The sequence below is a fragment of the Anomaloglossus baeobatrachus genome, chromosome 3 (assembly GCF_048569485.1).
Source record: "Anomaloglossus baeobatrachus isolate aAnoBae1 chromosome 3, aAnoBae1.hap1, whole genome shotgun sequence".
NCBI lineage: Eukaryota > Metazoa > Chordata > Amphibia > Anura > Aromobatidae > Anomaloglossus > Anomaloglossus baeobatrachus.
The window spans coordinates 32,794,497-32,809,364 of NC_134355.1; the positions used below are offsets into that span (position 1 = coordinate 32,794,497).

The window sequence follows — 14,868 nt, forward strand, 5'->3', positions numbered from 1 at the left end:
CACAGGGCTCAAGGAACCTGGACTCCAATAGAATCGTCCCTTCAGATCAATATCCTGCAGATAAGGGCAGTATATCTAGCCCTATTGGCTTTCCATCGGTGGCTGGAGGGCAGGCAGATCCGAATCCAGTCGGACAACGCCACTGCCGTCGCCTACATCAACCACCAAGGCGGCACTCGCAGTCGTCAAGCCTTCCAGGAAGTCCAGCGGATTCTGCAGTGGGTGGAAGTCACAGGCTCTTCCATCTCCGCAGTTCACATCCCGGGCGTAGAAAACTGGGAAGCAGATTTTCTCAGTCGTCAGGGCATGGACGCGGGGGAATGGTCTCTTCACCCAGACGTGTTTCGAGAGATCTGTCGCCGCTGGGGAACGTCGGACGTCGATCTCATGACGTCACGACACAACAACAAGGTCCCGGCCTTCATGGCGCGGTCTCAGGATCACAGAGCTCTGACTGCGGACGCTTTGGTCCAGGATTGGTCGCAGTTTCGACTGCCATATGTGTTTCCTCCTCTGGCAATGCTGCCCAGGGTACTGCGCAAGATCCGGTCCGACTGCCGTCGCGCCATTCTCGTCGCTCCAGACTGGCCGAGGCGGTCGTGGTACCCGGATCTGTGGCATCTCATGGTGGGTCAACCGTGGGCACTTCCAGACCGCCCAGACTTGCTGTCACAAGGCCCGTTTTTCCATCTGAATTCTGTGGCCCTCAACCTGACTGTGTGGCCATTGAGTCCTGGATCCTAGCGTCTTCAGGGTTATCTCAGGATGTCATTGCCACCATGAGACAAGCCAGGAAGCCAACGTCCGCCAAGATCTATTACAGGTCTTGGCAAATCTTCTTATCCTGGTGCTCTGATAACGGTTTTCCTCCATGGCCGTTTGCCTTACCAACATTCCTTTCATTCCTACAATCTGGAATGGACAAGGGTTTGTCCCTCGGCTCTCTCAAGGGCCAAGTATCGGCGCTCTCCGTGTTTTTTCAAAAGCGTCTAGCTAGGCTTCCGCAGGTCCGCACGTTCCTGCAGGGGGTTTGCCACATGGTCCCACCTTACAAACGTCCGTTGGAACCTTGGGATCTTAACAGGGTCCTGACGGCTCTTCAAAAGCCGCCTTTTGAGCCGCTGCGGGATGTCTCTCTCTCCCGTCTTTCTCAGAAGGTGGCCTTCCTGGTGGCAGTCACATCACTTCGGAGAGTGTCTGAGCTTGCAGCGCTGTCATGCAAAGCTCCCTTCCTGGTTTTCCACCAGGATAAGGTGGTTCTGCATCCTGTCCCGGAATTTCTCCCTAAGGTGGTATCCCCTTTTCATCTAAATCAGGATATCTCCTTGCCTTCCTTTTGCCCTAATCCAATTCACCAGTGTGAAAAGGATTTGCACTCTTTGGATCTTGTGAGAGCACTCCGGTTCTACGTGTCTCGCACGGCACCCCTGCGCCGTTCAGACGCGCTCTTTGTCCTTGTCGCTGGCCAGCGTAAGGGCTCTCAGGCCTCCAAGTCAACCTTGGCTCGGTGGATCAAGGAACCGATTCTCGAGGCCTACCGTACTTCTGGGCTTCCGCTCCCTTCAGGGTTGAAAGCCCATTCTACCAGAGCCGTAGGTGCGTCCTGGGCATTGCGGCACCGGGCGACGGCTCAGCAGGTGTGTCAGGCAGCTACGTGGTCTAGTCTGCTCACTTTCACGAAGCACTATCAAGTGCATACCTATGCTTCGGCAGACGCCAGCCTAGGTAGGCGAGTCCTCCAGGCGGCGGTTGCCCACCTGTAAGAGGGGGCCGTTTTCGGCTCTTTCTATTGAGGTATTGTTTTACCCACCCAGGGACTGCTCTTGGACGTCCCAATTGTCTGGGTCTCCCAATGGAGCGACAAAGAAAAAGGGAATTTTGTTACTTACCGTAAATTCCTTTTCTTCTAGCTCCTATTGGGAGACCCAGCACCCACCCCTGTGCCCTTCGGGCTGGTTGTTCTTTTGTGTACACATGTTGTTGATGTTGATTTGTTCTTTTGGTTCATGGTCTTCAGTTCTCCGAACATCCTTCAGATTGAATTTACCCTTGACCAATTTATAAGTTTTCTCCTTCCTGCTTTTGCACCAAAACTGAGGAGCCCGTGGTCCACGGGAGGGTGTATAGGCAGAGGGGAGGGGTTACACTTTTTTAAAAGTGTAATACTTTGTGTGGCCTCCAGAGGCAGAAGCTATACACCCAATTGTCTGGGTCTCCCAATAGGAGCTAGAAGAAAAGGAATTTACGGTAAGTAAACAAAATTCCCTTTATTCTATGGATCACTTTAAAATAATAAATGGAAGCGTGAAGCGTACGCTCTTTCCAGTGGCTCAAGAAGTGGTGCCTACTCTGATCAAAAGTCAAAGACCGCTGCAACCTGTCATTGGCTGCAGCAGTCGCGTGATTAAAAGAATACGCCATATGAGAAGCTGCAGTGATCCTGTGAGTTTCCAACAGAGCTGACACCACTTCTGAAGCCGGCACATAACTCTACAGTGATCTGTGACCATTCCACATAGGGGCTGCCCCTGGTTTAGTATTTTAAAAGTTTAGCGGGGCGGTTTGCCTGGATCGGTTCATTGGATAAGCCATCCTGCCTGCATCAGCCATAATGACAAACCCATTTCATGGACTTTCCGTTCTTCCTTTCTTTCCTCCAGAGCGGGGTGCTGCTTCTTTCCCAACTATTAAATGAAGACCCCATCCTTCAGCTGAAGTGCAGGACCTACGAGATTCCCCGACACCCGGGAGTCACTGAACAGGTAGCGCATTTGCTTCTGCATTTTCATGTCTGCTACAAGGAATTTCCAATTACATTGCTAGTGTATTGATTTAGAAGAATGATTTTCTGGTGGGCTTCTTTCTTGGCTTTACTTTCGGGCAACAAGAGTGGAGCCCAAGATGCATAATGGCAGCTGTCATGGGTGCTATTCAGTGTATTCATAGTAATATTAGCACATGAAATCTATCCACCTGCAGTTCTTCACAGTCCTTCTTTTTAAGAGCAACAGCAAAAATAGTAGATAGAATCAAGCACCAATTAGGATACCATCCAAAAATTATGTAAAAAAAAATAGAAAATTCTTTATTGGATCTTCATGTTAAAAATATGAACACACAATTTAAAAGTCCATAAATAACACCTGACGCGTTTCGGATCTAAAGAGAAGATCCTTACTCATAGGTGTGTGATCCTATGAGTAAGGATCTTTAGATCCGAAACCAGTCAGGTGTTATTTGTGGACTTTTAAATTGTGTGTTCATATTTTTAACATGAAGATGCAATAAAGAATTTTCTATTTTTTTACATAATTTTTGGATGGTATCCTAATTGGTGCTGAAATCTATCTACTATTTTTGCTGTTGCTCTATCCTGGGAACCCCAATCCTGGTGTTATCCGTGCATCACAATTGAATCCATATCACAGGCATTACGGTAGGCTGAAAACGATTTTTTCCTGTTCTCTACTCTTCTTTTTAAGAGTCGATCCATGATCCTAAGAAGTTGCCAGTCCTTGTTTATTAGATGCTGATCTGCAATGTCCTATATATTTTATTTTCTCTCTTTGATTGTTTTTCCTCCTTCTCCTGAAGCATGAAGAGATGAGCATCTTGTACCCGTCCGCTTTTGTGACAATCGATGGCTTCAGCCTTTTTCAGTCGCTCAGGGCTTGTCGCAATCAGGTAGCACGAGGTACGTTATGACTCCCTCTATTAACCGTGCTTTTGATATTGTTTTTGGCATGCAGATAGAACAGTGCTGAATTTCTTGTTTTGATACAGTTCAATGATCATCCAGGTATGTTAATAGTTTTACATAGGACTGCAGGTAAGCTTACTCTAGGGCAGTGATGGCGAACCTATGGCACGCGTGCCACCAGGGGCACGCTGAGCCCATTCTGGTGGCACGCGTGCTGTCGCCCGATTCTGCAGTTTTGATCTGCTAGTGCAGTGGCGCCGGCAGATCAAACCTGTGTTGGAGCGGAGGAGACATTTCTCCTCCGCTCTGACACTCCTCCTCTCCCAGGCTGCAGGTGTGTTGCCTAGCAGACGGAGGAGCGGCGCCGTCTGCTGGCCGCGTGGGAACTGAGGACCCAGCAGCGCGCAGCAGGGGAGCGTGTGCAGGTAAGTTGTCTGTTGCGCTTTTTCTTTTTTTTTTTTCTAACTTGTGTGCGGCTGTGCCAAGGTGGGGATGGGGGGGCAGCGCCAGCATGGGGTGGGGGAACGCACATGGCAGCGTGGGGTGGGGGAATGCACATGGCAGCGTGGGGTGGGGGAATGCACATGGCAGCGTGAGGTGGGGGTGAAGGCACATGGCAGCGTGGGGTGAGGGGGAACGCACATGGCAGCGTGGGGTGGGGGGGAATGCACTTGGCAGTGTGGGGTGGCGGTGGGGGAACGTAATTGCCAGCTTAGGGTGGGGGAGGGGGAACGCACATGCCAGCATGGGGTGGGGGAGGGGGAACGCACATGCCAGCATGGGGTGGGGGAACGCACATGCCAGCATGGGGTGGGGGAACGCACATGCCAGCATGGGGTGGGGACATGCATGCCAGGATGGGGGGGAAACATGCATGTCAGGATGGAGGAAACATGCCTGTCAGGATGGAGGAAACATGCATGGCAGGATGGAGGAAACATGCCTGTCAGGATGGAGGAAACATACATGCCAGGATGGAGGAAACATGCATGCCAAGATGGAGGAAACATGCATGCCAGGATGGAGGAAACATGCATGCCAAGATGGAGGAAACATGCATGCTAGGATGGAGGAAACATGCATGCCAGGATGGAGGAAACATGCATGCCAGGATGGAGGAAACATGCATGCCAAGATGGAGGAAACATGCATGCTAGGATGGAGGAAACATGCATGCCAGGATGGAGGAAACATGCATGCCAGGATGGAGGAAACATGCATGCCAGGATGGAGGAAACATGCATGCCAGGATGGAGGAAACATGCATGCCAGGATGGAGGAAACATGCATGCCAGGATGGAGGAAACATGCCACGATAGGGTACATTTACCTGGATGGAGGTGAATTAACCAGGATTGGGAACATTTACCAGGATGGAGGACATTTACCAGGAATGGGGTACATGCCATGATGGGGGAACATTTACAAGGATGGGCAATATGTCAGGATGGGGTACATTTACCAGCATGGGGGAACATGCCAGAATGGGTAACATTTACCAGGATGGGGCCGTGATAGGGACAAATATACCAGAATGTAGGAAATATATATCAGGATGGGGGACATGTTTACCAGGAAGTGGCCGAGGAAGGGGACAGAACTACACAATGATGGGGAGGGGAGCCACTCGTACATCTTTATGGGATTTCAAGATGTTCAGACTTTGAAATGTAGATGTGGATTACAGGGTGACATCTAATTGCATTCCATGCTAAAATCTCTGTCTAATATGCTGCAATTTTTTCCAGAAAGATCAATCCAACTGCTGTGTCTGGAAAGGGCAGGGGCTCAGCTTCAATGTGTGGTAAGCATGCATGAGCGTGATGCCCCCTGCTGGAGAGAAGAGAAGACGGCAAAAGTAAGGTTACAATTAATTATTTACATAATAGGATTGGTTGGCACTTCGGAAAAAAAAAATGGGTTTAGGGCTACAGTTTGGGCACTCTGCCTGTAAAAGGTTCGCCATGACTGCTCTAGGGTATTGGTTATGTTAAGGGGTCACCTGGTGAGGTGTACGCTCTCAGGGGTAGGCTGAAAAGTATGGACTGCTGACAGCAGAAATAGATAGCATGTGGATCAGCAAGGACAGCAGGGTATACAGGTCGGCAGATGGGCAAGCAGAGCTGAAAGAAGTATATGCAGGTGGAGGATAGTTATATCCAGGAACGAGTAGTAATAATAGAGATGACCTCAGGTTTAGTTGAGCCATATATTAAGTCAGGAACTTGCAGCAAGTAGATGGTTAACAGGATTAACAGTTGTGTATATGCAGTCAGGAACTTGCATCAAGGAAATGGTTAAGAAGGGTGGTCCGATAAAGGGACCCTGAATGGGGGGGATCACTTGTTAAAGTCGGGACCCAATTGCTGGGACCCGCACCAATCAGCAGAAGTGTGACCTTTTATCCCCATTATACTATAGTGGCAGTGCGACGACTACTCTACCACCGCTCCATTCATTCTATGGGGCTGCTGAGCACTGCGCTCTGCTTTTTCCTGGAGCCCCCAAGAAAATGAATGAAATGTTCGTTGGGTATTCGATCTGCCACTCAATTGTGTATAAAAATTTCACATTTGAACAATTGATGCAGGTTCCCATCGATCAGTAAGTTATCACCTATCCTTTAAATAGATCACTGGACAATCCCATCAGCTACAGGATAAGCAGAAAGATATATGCAGGAACTTGCAGCAGAAAGACGGTTAACCACAGAATAAGGAGAAACATATCCAATCAGTAACTTGCTGAAGGGATACGGGTAACCACAGGATTAATAGAGATGCAAAGGCAAACATGGCTGCCTTAGCCGGCCATAAAATACATTGGATGATGGCAAAAGAGGTACTTGCCATGTTACCAGCGTTAAACAGCGCGGACTAGTACAGAGTGAGCTGGCCATAGGAGAAGGGTGCGAGGCCTGGGCTCTGCAGCTGGGATAGGTGAGTAATTTGTGCAAATATGATGAGCATTTGCTAGAGAAACAGCAGCAGAAGCCATCACCTGATCCGGATTTACAGCACCACATGCCACGGATCCGCAGGCAAATAATCCCCATTCAGCACATCTGACCTGTGTGGGACTTTCCACCAGTGTTTCCGCTGCAGTAAGTGGCACGGCAGAAATCCACATGAAAAAAAAAATACCCTGTGAACCAAACCCTTTGGAGGTAAAATATCAAGACCACTTTGTCAAATTTTCAGCCTCAAAGTCTAAACAACAGCAGTTTATCCCTGCAGCAATGAGCATCACCACGAAGTCCAGACTTTAACTCAGATGATGATGCAGATTGATTTTTGGTTGTAGCGAATCTTCAGCAATAAGATATATTACCATATTTTTCGGCTTATAAGACGCACTATTCCTCCCAAAAATATGGGAAGAAAATGAAGGGTGTGTCTTTATAAGCTGAATGTAGCTTACTGGGGGGTACTGGAGTAGGGTCACAGGAGGCAGGGTCGATGCTGCGAGCTGGGCTGTACTGCAGGGGGTGCGCTGTGGGCCCTGTTGCGGTGCGCTGTGGGCCCTGTTGCGGTGCGCTGTGGGCCCTGTTGCGGTGCGCTGTGGGCCCTGTTGCGCTGTGGGCTGTGGGCCCTGTTGCGCTGTGGGCTGTGGGCCCTGTTGCGCTGTGGGCTGTGGGCCCTGTTGCGCTGTGGGCCCTGTTGCGCTGTGGGCTGTGGGCCCTGCTGCGCTGTGGGCTGTGGGCCCTGCTGCGCTGTGGTCCCTGCTGCACTGTGGGCTGTGGTCCCTGCTGCGCTGTGGGCCCTGCTGCGCTGTGGGCCCTGCTGCGCTGTGCGCTGTGGGCGCTGTGCGCTGTGGGCCCTGCTGCGCTGTGGGCCCTGCTGCGCTGTGGGCCCTGCTGCGCTGTGGGCCCTGCTGCGCTGTGGGCCCTGCTGCGCTGTGGGCCCTGCTGCGCTGTGGGCCCTGCTGCGCTGTGGGCTGTGGGCCCTGCTGCGCTGTGGTCCCTGCTGCGCTGTGGGCTGTGGGCCCTGCTGCGCTGTGGGCCCTGCTGCGCTGTGGGCCCTGCTGCGCTGTGCGCTGTGGGCCCTGCTGCGCTGTGGGCCCTGCTGCGCTGTGGGCCCTGCTGCGCTGTGGGCTGTGGTCCCTGCTGCGCTGTGGGCTGTGGGCCCTGCTGCGCTGTGGGCTGTGGGCCCTGCTGCGCTGTGGGCTGTGGGCCCTGCTGCGCTGTGGGCTGTGGGCCCTGCTGCGCTGTGGGCTGTGGGCCCTGCTGCGCTGTGGGCTGTGGGCCCTGCTGCGCTTTGGGCTGTGGGCCCTGCTGCGCTGTGGGTCCTGCTGCGCTGTGGGTCCTGCTGCGCTGTGGGTCCTGCTGCGCTGTGGGTCCTGCTGCGCTGTGGGTCCTGCTGCGCTGTGGGTCCTGCTGCGCTGTGGGTCCTGCTGCGCTGTGGGTCCTGCTGCGCTGTGGGTCCTGCTGCGCTGTGGGCCCTGCTGCGCTGTGGGCCCTGCTGCGCTGTGGGCTGTGGGCCCTGCTGCGCTGTGGGCTGTGGGCCCTGCTGCGCTGTGGGCTGTGGGCTCTGCTGCGCTGTGGGCTCTGCTGCGCTGTGGGCTCTGCTGCGCTGTGGGCTCTGCTGCGCTGTGGGCTGTGGGCTCTGCTGCGCTGTGGGTGGTGAGGCAGGGCCCGCCATCCTGAATATTGGCGGTATGGGCTACAAATAATGGTGCCCGGCGTCAGATGGAACTCTCGGCCCAAGATCTCATCTGAATACGTGCCACCTACACCCCTTTGATCGGACTTAAGGAAAATGGCGCCCGGAAGTGACGCGTGCACTGATGTGATTTAGGCTTAATCTCTAGGCCATCTCAATATGATGTGATCTAGGCTGATAGCTCAATATGCGCACGTGCCGACTCCGAGCGCCATTACTTTGAATCCCGCAGCACCGACATTCAGAAGGGTGCATCTTATAATCTGGTGCATCTTATAAAATGAAAAATAGGGTGAGTGTAGATAAAAAGAAGAATGTTCTCATTCACTGATGACAAGAAGACTTCTGGGATAAGATGGGAAATTGTAATGTCGTATTTAACAGATATTTATACAATAATGATAATAATCTTTATTTCTATAGCGCCAACATATTCCGGTGCGCTTTACAATTCAGGAGGCTCATATACATATACATATCATATACATAAACATATACAAACAAGTAACAATTATAGAAGATACAATATTTAAAGGGAAAAAAGGCAACCCTGCTCGTGAGATGAGCCATGTGCAAAAAGAAAACACGAAAGTGTTAAGTGATAATCGTTGCGTCTGTCACATCCGTGTCTCCTCGGCCGATACTTACTGATGAGTCTGTTCTTGGATCGCTCCCTTACTCGCCATCCGATGGTTTGTAGGAACGTTTCCATAGAGTCGGTGTATCCGCGTGGGTGGATTTCACAACATTTCACTCTGAAGGTGTATATCAATATATATTTCTTTGCGTTCTCAGGGGCAGAGAGAGGCAGAGAGCCCGGTATCACACGCCCACGGCTCTCACTTCTTCAGGATAATTAGGAGATTTTGCTATTAGTAATATTTGCATAAAGGAAAAATACAGTTTGTACTGAGCGACGTCTGCGAGAAATGTGTCATCTGCAATCGGCACATACATCCCAGGGATGCAATGTTCTGCAGGGCGCACAGATTTCGGAGATTTCTTCTGCATTACTTATTTGACCAGGCTGCATTTTCTGATATATATATATCTATATCTATATATATATATATATATATATATATATATATATATATATATATATATATATATTTATATATATATATATATATATATATATGAGATAGATAGATAGATATAATATAGATAGATAGATATAATATAGATAGATAGATATAATATAGATATATATATATAATATATTTTAGGTAAAAATTTCTTGGTCCCTGGTGAAAAACATCAGTTTGATCCTCACCTCCGATAATACAGCCATTACACGTCACCTTGTTCTCACCACGGAGCAGATTCTGCAGAGCATTACATCCCATGGACAGATGTGCTGATAGCAGAGGACACATTTAATGCAGACACTTTTCTAATGAAAGGTTCATGCATGGGAAAAATCAGCTCACCGGTCCAGGTCGTGATATTGATTAGTCCATGTGAAGATGCCTGAAAACTCAGGGCCAGTACTCCCAATAGTATGCAAAATATTAGAAAAATCCAGCAACAAAATAAAAACAAACCCAAAAATGTATTTTTAGTATGCATTTAATTTTTTTTTTTTTTTTAAAGATAAGTAAATAATAATCGCACAAAGATAAAAAAAAAAAAAAAAGGGGGGGTTGAAAAGCAAACAACCAACACATTTTCGACATCCATGTTCATAATCATACCTATGACTAAGGACATGGATGTCTGAAACGCGTAAGTTTTGTTTTTCATCCCCCCTTTTATCTTCTTTGTGCTTTTTGTATTTTATTTTCTATTAAATGGATACTGAATAAATACAACTTTTTAAATTTTTTGGATGTTTTTCCAACCTTGTTCATGCACACAGTCGTACTCTTTTTCATCTTCTTGTTGTATAAAGCTGTAATCCTGTGCAGCCCTCCATATTGCAATGAGACGCTCATGAATCTGTCGGTCAAAAGAAACAAAGTAGAATGAAAGGGTTAAAACCACGCTGCCGTATTGATGATACCTAGACAAGATCCTGAAACATGATTTATTAAGTCAACGCGTTCCAGAGAAAACCTTCTCCTTCATCAGGACAAAGGCACAAAAAGTAGATTTTGGGTACTCACCGTAAAAATCTCTTTCTTGGAGCCTTCATTGGGGGACACAGAGATCATGGGTTGTATGCTGCTGCCACTAGGAGGCGACACTAAGCAAAACAAGGAAAACTCCTCCTATGCAGTATACACCCACCAACTGGCAATTGTACCTCAGTTAGTGAGAAAGCAATCGGAGACAACAGTAGAAAAAACGAACAATCGTACAGAAGTGGACATTAAACTCAACATTCAACAGAAACATTGAACAGTAACATATGTCCAACACAAGGGCGGGTGCTGTGTCCCCCAATGAAGGCTCCAAGAAAGAGATTTTACGGTGAGTACCCAAAATCTACTTTTCTTTATCGCTTCATTGGGGGACACAGAGACCATGGGACGTCCTAAAGCAGTCCCACGGGTGGGTCTACTGTAACTCTCAGGGCTGACCTCGGTCCACTGCAGCCTGCAGAACTCGTCTACCGAGGCTCGCATCGGAGGATGCAAAAGTGTGGACCCTGTAGAACTTTGTGAAAGTGTGAAGCGAAGACCAGGTGGCCGCTTTGCAAAGCTGCGACGCTGGAGCGTGGTGACGGACCGCCCACGAGGCTCCCACCGCCCTGGTGGAATGGGCCGTAATCCTGAGTGGACGCGTTCTCCCTCTTACCCGGTAGGCTTCCAGTACGGCAGAGCGAATCCATCGCGCAATGGAGGACTTGGAGGCAGATAGGCCTCTGCGCGGCCAGACGGAAGTACAAAAAGGGAATCCGACCGTCTGAATTGAGAGGTCCTGGAAATGTACAAACGGAGAGCTCTGACCAAGTCCAGCTTGTGGAGAAGAATCTCACGAGGGTGCGAAGGATTCGGACAAAAGGAGGGGAGAACAATGTCCTCGTTAAGATGGAAAGAGGAAACCACCTTGGGCAGAAAGGACAGAACCGGACGGAGGACTACCTTATCCTGGTGGAAGACAAGATATGGAGAGCGGCAGGAAAGCGCCGCTAGTTCAGATACCCGCCTGATTGACGTGATGGCAACTAAGAAGGCGACCTTCCAAGAGAGGAACGTGAGGGACATCTCCTGCATAGGTTCGAAGGGGGAATGCTGGAGAACAGACAGAACCAGGTTGAGGTCCCAGGGCTCCACCGGAGGCTGAACGGGGGGGCGCCGCATGCGCGGCCCCCTGAATGAATGTACGAACCTGTGAGCGAGAGGCAATCCTCCTTTGAAAGAGAATGGAAAGAGCAGACACTTGCCCCTTGAGGGAGCTGAGTGCTAATCCAGCATCCAGACCAGACTGTAGGAATGACAACAGAACTGGCAAGGAAAAGGTCATGGCTGTGACCTGGTTAGCTTCACACCAGTGGAAATAGGCCTTCCACGTCCGGTGATAAATGCGGGAAGAGGAAGGCTTCCGAGCTTTGATCATTGTCTGGACGACCTTTTCTGAGAATCCCGCGGAAGTTAGTACTGCGGCTTCAACAGCCATGCCGTTAAATTGAGCGACTGTGAATTCTGGTGAAGAAAAGGCCCTTGGGTGAGAAGGTCCTGGACGTCTGGAAGTCTCCACGGAACGTCGGCGAGAAGGTGCACGAGCTCTGCGTACCAAGGGCGACGAGGCCAATCTGGGGCCACGAGAATCACCGGAACTCCCTCCGCCTTGATCTTCTTGACTAGCTTGGGTATAAGCGGAAGTGGAGGGAAGAGGTACGGCAGAGAGAACTGCGACCAGGGGATCGCTAGGGCGTCCGTTGCGAGCGCTAGTGGGTCTCTTGCTCTGGAGACGAACTGGGGGACCTTGTGATTCCACCTGGAGGCCAGGAGATCCACGTCGGGGGTCCCCCACCTGGAACAGATCTGCTGGAAGATTCTGGGATTGAGGGACCACTCTCCCGCGTCGAGGCCCTCTCGGCTGAGGAAGTCGGCGGCCCAATTGTCCACGCCCGGGATGTGGACCGCCGAAATCGCTGGGATGTTCTGTTCGGCCCAGTCAAGGATTTGAGATACCTCTCTCATTGCCGCTCGGCTGCGTGTTCTGCCTTGATGGTTTATGTAGGCTACAGTGGTTGCATTGTCGGACTGCACCCGAACTGGGTGTCCGCGAAGCAGAGCCTTCCAATGAAAGAGAGCTAGGCGAACTGATCTGAATTCCAAGATGTTGATGGGAAGCTTGGTTTCCGGCTCGGTCCAGCGACCCTGAACTGTGAGGTCCTGTAAGGTGGCCCCCCATCCTAGTAGGCTGGCGTCTGTCGTGACGACCCTCCATCGAAGGGGAAGAAATGATCTCCCTTGGAGGGTGAGGGGAGAGCATCTCCACCATTCCAATGACTCTCTGACTCGAGGAGGGATCGCAATCGGTCGATCCAGGGAGTGAGGGGACCTGTCCCATGCTGCGAGAAGGAGGCCTTGAAGGGGGCGAGTGTGGAATTGACTGTAGGGCACCGCTTCCATTGACGCCACCATCTTCCCGAGAATGCTCATGCAGTATCGAAGGGAGCAGCGAGGTGCGCGTTGGAGCTTCCAAATCCCCCTGAGAATAGCTGTGAGTTTGTCCTTGGGCAGAAGAACCTTCGCTTGTGTGGTATCGAAGATCATGCCGATGAATGAGATGCGTTGAGTCGGGATCAGAGATGACTTTGGTCTGTTGATCAACCAGCCGAGACGGGATAGAGTATCCAGAGTGATGTTGAGACTGTCGCGGCACTCCGCCGCCGAGGGAGCCTTGATCACAATGTCGTCTAGATACGGGATGGCTAGAATTCCCCGGGTCCGAAGAATAGCCATGACAGTAGCCATCACCTTGGTGAAGACTCTGGGAGCTGTCGAGAGCCCGAATGGGAGGGCAGTGAACTGGAAGTGTTGCCCCTGAACCATGAAGCGTAGGAATCTCTGATGAGCTGGAAAGATCGGGATGTGGAGATAGGCGTCCTGGATGTCCACCGAGCAAAGGAACTCCCCTGGTTCCATGGACGCTATCACTGAGCGCAGAGACTCCATGCGGAATCGCCGGAGGCGGACCCGCCTGTTGAGGCGCTTGAGATCCAGGATGGGGCGGACTGTGCCATTCTTCTTGGGTACCACGAAGAGGTTTGAATAAAAACCCCGGAATCTGTCTTGAGGGGGTACGGAGATGATGACCCCAGAGTCTCGCATGGCCTGAATGGGTGCGAAGAAGCCCTTTGTGAGGGAGGGATCCTTGGGGGGTTTGGACTGGACGAAGCGTGAGCGTGGGAGCGAAGAAAACTCTATCTTGTAGCCGTGAGAGACAACGTCTCGAACCCAGGCGTCTTCTATCACGGAAAGCCACGTGCTTCTGAACATGCGGAGACGACCGCCGACCCTTGATGGGGACCCGGTGACGGGAGCCCAGTCATGCGGAGGAAAATCTGTGGGATCTGGACCTGGAGGACTTGGACTGCTGGCCACGGGAACGCCAGGAACGCCAGTGGGGTGTTGCCTTAAAGGAGGGCTTCCGTCTCTCCTGACGCGCTGGGGACCGCTCCCGACGTGAGTTGGTGTTGGTGGAGAATTGACGAAAGGGACGAAAGGGAAAAGGCCGCCGCTTTGGAGGGGCACGAGGGGTCCTCTGTTGGGGGAGGAAGGTACTCTTGCCTCCCGTAGCCTCAGAGATGATCTTGTCCAGCTTTTCTCCGAAGAGTCTGGCACCGACAAAGGGAAGACTGGTGAGAGACTTTTTGGATGCTGAGTCCGCGTTCCACGCTTTAAGCCACAGGGCTCTGCGGATTGCAGTAATGTTGCCGGCTGCCAGGGCAGCGGAAGCCGCAGAGTCAAGGGACGCAGCGACTAGATATTTTCCGGCATGAGTGATCTGATCTGCCAGATCTGCCAGCTCTGGTCTGGGAGCGTCAGCCAGGATACCACGCCGAAGGAGCTTTGCCCAGGCGGAGACAGCCTTGGAAACCCAGGTGGTTGCGAAGGCTGGAGTGATGGCAGAGCCGGAGGCTTCAAAGGCCGATCTGGCTAAGGATTCTATGGTCCTGTCTGAGGGATCCTTCAGGGAGACTCCATCGGACAGCGGCAGGGTGGTGCTGGACGAGAGTCGGGAGATCGGAGGATCCACTGAAGGGGCCACTGACCACTTCTGAAGAAGTTCCGGTGGGAAGGGATAAAGGACCTGAGCCCGCTTGCGCTTCTGAAAACGCTTGTCGGGATGTTCCCACTGTCTGGAAAAAATGTCCTCAAACTCCCTGTGGTTGCCAAAGCTTCTTGGCAGCTTCTTGGCTCTCTTGAAAGGGACTGATTGACAGGTAGGCGCCGGATCAATATCCTGTACCTCTAGGGTCTGATTGACAGCAATAAGGAATAACGTTTGGAACTCCATTCTATGTCTGAACTGGGTGCAAAAAACCTAAAAAACATCACTATGGGGAGATAAGGTATGCACACCAGTGACTATGGAAGGGGAATACAT

At 51.0% G+C, this 14,868-nt stretch overlaps 1 protein-coding gene across 2 annotated transcripts in view; it reads left to right on the forward strand.

Moving 5' to 3' along the window:
- RAB3GAP2 (RAB3 GTPase activating non-catalytic protein subunit 2) overlaps positions 1-14,868 on the forward strand; it is a 172,326-nt gene that overhangs the window by 65,902 nt on the left and 91,556 nt on the right. For both annotated transcript variants that reach the window (XM_075339111.1, XM_075339112.1), the window contains exons 7-8: positions 2,661-2,762; positions 3,595-3,694. In XM_075339111.1, coding sequence (XP_075195226.1) covers positions 2,661-2,762; positions 3,595-3,694 — 202 coding nt within the window. The remainder of the gene's footprint in view (positions 1-2,660; positions 2,763-3,594; positions 3,695-14,868) is intronic.